The 3,884-nt window shown below is 66.3% G+C and overlaps 1 protein-coding gene across 1 annotated transcript; it reads right to left on the bottom strand.

The window, feature by feature from the left end:
• Positions 1–639: 639 nt before the first annotated feature.
• SLC18A3 (solute carrier family 18 member A3) lies at positions 640–3,647 on the bottom strand. Its single transcript, XM_020916275.2, has one exon. It carries the CDS (start codon positions 2,587–2,589, stop codon positions 1,015–1,017), a length of 1,575 nt encoding a protein of 524 aa, XP_020771934.2. The 5' UTR covers positions 2,590–3,647; the 3' UTR covers positions 640–1,014.
• Positions 3,648–3,884: the final 237 nt, after the last annotated feature.

Here is a 3,884-nt window from a genome sequence, read left to right as displayed (position 1 = left end):
GGTATCAGCTCACACACTCGCATCCTCTCCAGCCCTGACTCAAGTCTGCACAGCCAGGACCAGTTAACACATCGACAACTATTCCCCGCATTCCTCGTAGGATGGAGTCTAGCTCTCTAGGTCACACACACACACACACGCAGTTTCCAGATACCGAGCCCTTAAAGACACGGCCGGTTTTTCTTCCGCTGCCTGTATCAGTTCGGACCCATTCCCTCTTGGAGCCTGGACGGGACAGGCTGCCAGGCTCGAAGGGAAGACCAGCTCGGGCGCCTTAGAGCAGAGCTCCGAGGCTGATTCAGGGTGTGTCCTTAATGGGCGGGACCGGCGCGCCCGGAGGGAGCAGCTCCTCTGGCTCCCGGGGCGGCGCCCTGGAGCGCGGCGCTGGGCTTGGGTGGGGGAGGGGCTGCTGCGGGCTGCGGGCGGCGGGCGCACCGGAGTGTTCGTGCGTGAGAGCCCTTGTTGGGCTTGCTTCTTCCGTATCTCCTTTTCCGGGTTGCAAAAGAGCCACGGGCTTCCTGCGTGCCCGCTGGACTGAGACCGGGATTGGGGCTAGAGAGACAGCTCACCCTCCCGTTCTTCCCTGGTCCCTTGCCCGGCCGCCCACCCCTATCAGTAAAGAGACTCGGCCTCGCACAGATATAGTTTATTGAATCGGCCCGGAGGCACCGCGGTGCAGCGGGCCCAGTTGGCACTGGGAGGAACGCAAGGAAGGACAGGCAGAGGCGCAGCTCTACATCGGGGAGCCCCGAGGTGGCGGTCCGCGCGCCTCTTCATCTTTTCCCGAAGCACGAGTGCCTAGGTGCTCCACGCCCGGTTGGAGAAAAGGAAGGAGGACACAGAATGGATTCTAGAGAGGGGACTCAGGCCGGGGGAAATAAAGACTGCGGAGGGGCTGGGTACTCGCTGGAGGTGGCAAACCCTGAGCCTGAGCTGCCCCAGAGAAGCCCCCTTGACCCGCGGGTGGGGGTGGGTTGGAGAGTAGGTGGGTGGCCTAGAGGAGGAGCAGGGCCGCTAGCTGCGGGTGTAGTAGTCGTAGTCGTCCTCCTCGCAGGCGTCAAAGGGGCCGGGCGGGTTGCGAGGTGCGCCGTCCCGTTCGGACATGGGGCGCTCCCGCAGGCGCACAGCGTCATACAGACCCTGCGGTGGCTCATCCAGCAGCACGTCCCGCTCCGAGCGGGAGCGCTTCAGGAGGCCCACGTTGCGCAGCAGCAGCAGGACGGGCGCATAGAGCAGGTTGGCCAGGCCCATGCCAAGGCTAAGCTGTGCAAAACCAAGCGAGTGCACGATGTGGCCCGCCACGATGGGCCCAAGCGCATAGGCCACGCAATAGGAGATGTCGGCAATGGCGTAGACGCTGCCATAGACCGAGACGTGGCGCACGTCCACAAGAAAGGCGAGCGTGGGCAGCAGCGCGGTGTCCACCAGCGCGATGCCGAAGCACAGGCCGCAGAGAGAGATCACTAGCGGTGCGAAGGAGCGGCAGGCGGGCACCAGGCACGAGCTGGCGCCGATCACCGCCAGCCCAAAGGCGCCGTACAGCCACTGCAGGTGGGGGTAGCGCGCCGCCAGTCGCACGGTGAGGTAGACGCCTAGCACGTGCGGCACGAAGGCCGGCAGCCAGGCTATGCCTGCCTCCCACTCGGATGCTGCCATCGTACGTTCCATCCACGTGGCGATGGTGGGCTCCAAAAAGGCGAGGGGGATGTTGCAGGTGGTGAGCGCGCCTGCCACCACTGCGATGTAGGGGTCCAGCATGAGGCGGTGGATGGGCGTGCCCACTGGCAGGTTGGCCCGCGCCCGAGCCGCCGCCGAGAAGGGCTTGGCTACCACCAGCAGCAATAGGGCGTCGAACAGCGAAACGGCGGCGAGCACCAGAAAGGGCGCAGACTTTCCAGCGAACTCGTGGAGGAACCCTCCGAAGGGCGGCGCCACTAGGCTTCCGAAGCTGATGAAGGCCAGCGCCAAGCCCAGGGCGCGGCTGCGCTCTGGCTCCTCCGGATACTTGTCTGCAATCATGGCAATGCCAGACGTATCCGCGAAAGCCGAGCCAAGACCCTGCAGGCTGCGTGCGGCGAAGAGCGTCGCATAGTCCTCCGCGAAGGCAAACATCACCGTAGAGGAGAACAGTACGCCCAGGCCCAGAAGCAGTGGCAAGTCATAGCTCATGCGGTCGATGAAGGTCCCACTCAGGGGGTTAACCAGCAGCTGCAGGATGGCCTTGGAGGCAAACAGCACCCCGATCTTCACGTCCTCGTTGTCCCTGGGGTGTTGGAGCTTCACAATAGACTTGGCTGGCATAGCAGCCGTCGGGGACTCTGAGGTGTTGACCGTGACGGCACTGGCATTGGTCGGAGTGGGCGGCGTTGGGCTGGAGGTCGGGGTGGGCTTCTCGCTGGCCGCGTGCACGTAGTAGGGCACGATGGGCACGATGACCATATACAACATGTTGTCCAGGAACAGCGCCACGCACACGATGACCAGCACCAAACGCCGCTGCCGCCGGGGATCTTGCAGCGCCGCGCCCACCGCCTCCGACAGCTTGCTGGCTGCCGCCGGGGCCTGACCCGCCGGGGCCTCCGGTTCCATCACCCCCACCCCGCCGCTCTTCCGAGGACGTTGCCGCCGGGGCCGGGCGCGGGCGCCCTGCAGTGCAGAGACGAAGGCGCGGAACTTCGGGGGACCCTGCGCGCCAGAAAAGGCAAGGATCCTGCACGGCGAGGCGCCGCCGCTGTCCGGAACCGAGCCCCGAACCCGCCTCCGCTGGGCTCAGGGCTAGTCAGGAAAGGAGGGCTGGCCCAGGGGCCGGGGCCGGAGACTGAGCGCGCTGTGCCTCGCGCGCGCCGGGAGCCTCCCCCGCAGCGCTGAGAGACCGCCAGTGCCGGCCGAGGGGCATACTGCTGCCGCCAGCCCGCCGGTTTGCTCGCCCCGCCGCTCTCCCCTCCCCTCGCGTCGGCTCTTGCCTCCTCCTCCGCTGCCTACTCTTTTTTTCCCTTACACTCGGGGCTGTGACGCGGCGAGTCTCGGCCCCCGAGTGGTGCCCGGGCCACTTGCGTCGCTCATGCTAATGCGGCGTCGGCGGGGCGGGGGCGGGGGGCGGGGCGCTGCCCGGAGGGGGTTCCCTCCCCAGATGCGCCAAGGCTGGAAGCCCCAGGAAGGGGTCTCGGTGTGGAAAGAGTCCTGGCCAAGCCCCTGAGGATGGGTGCGCCGCGCGACAAGCGGGCTCTCGGCCCCCGCAGTTCTAGGACTCGTGGGGTCCGCGTCCGGTCTTCTCCTCGCCGAAAGGGGCACACAGCTACCGCTTCCCCCCGGCCCGGGCGGAGAGAGGGGAGCTAGGGGCTCCAGATCTCTGCCTCAGTCTGCATCTCGGCGCACAGCGGGTAAGGAGTCCCCGAGGTGAGCCGCGGCTGCATCCATCTGTTCTCTCAGCTGGACTGTGGGGCGGGAACTGGAGGGGCGCCGACGACAGATTCCCCCAACCATTTCTCTGGCTCCGCCCCCCGGCCCCTTCCAAGCCGGGGAAGGGAGGCTCAGAGATTGCTGGACCGGGTTCAGAGCGACCGGCCCTTCGGGAGGATGCCACAGCAGAGAATTCCTGACCGTGAACATTTGGGAACGGAGGGGAGAAGTCGCCTCGTCCCCACCCAAGGTCCTCAATATCGGCTCTGCCCCGCCCACCCTCCCGCTTTCCTCACCACCCTCTCCTCACCAGTGCTCCCCCTTTCCGTTTAACTGTCTGGGTCCCCCAGCTCCGCCTCTTCTCCCTTCCCTCCTCCGCACGCCCTCCTCATTCTAACTCCTCCCAGGATGTCCTCGCACTACACCAAGGCCTCCCTCCGCTCCAGCGAGGTCCCGCCCCCTTTCCAGCCCCACCCCCACCTCCA

This window comes from Odocoileus virginianus, chromosome 7 (genome assembly GCF_023699985.2).
Source record: "Odocoileus virginianus isolate 20LAN1187 ecotype Illinois chromosome 7, Ovbor_1.2, whole genome shotgun sequence".
NCBI lineage: Eukaryota > Metazoa > Chordata > Mammalia > Artiodactyla > Cervidae > Odocoileus > Odocoileus virginianus.
This window is presented reverse-complemented; position numbering and strand designations above follow the sequence as displayed.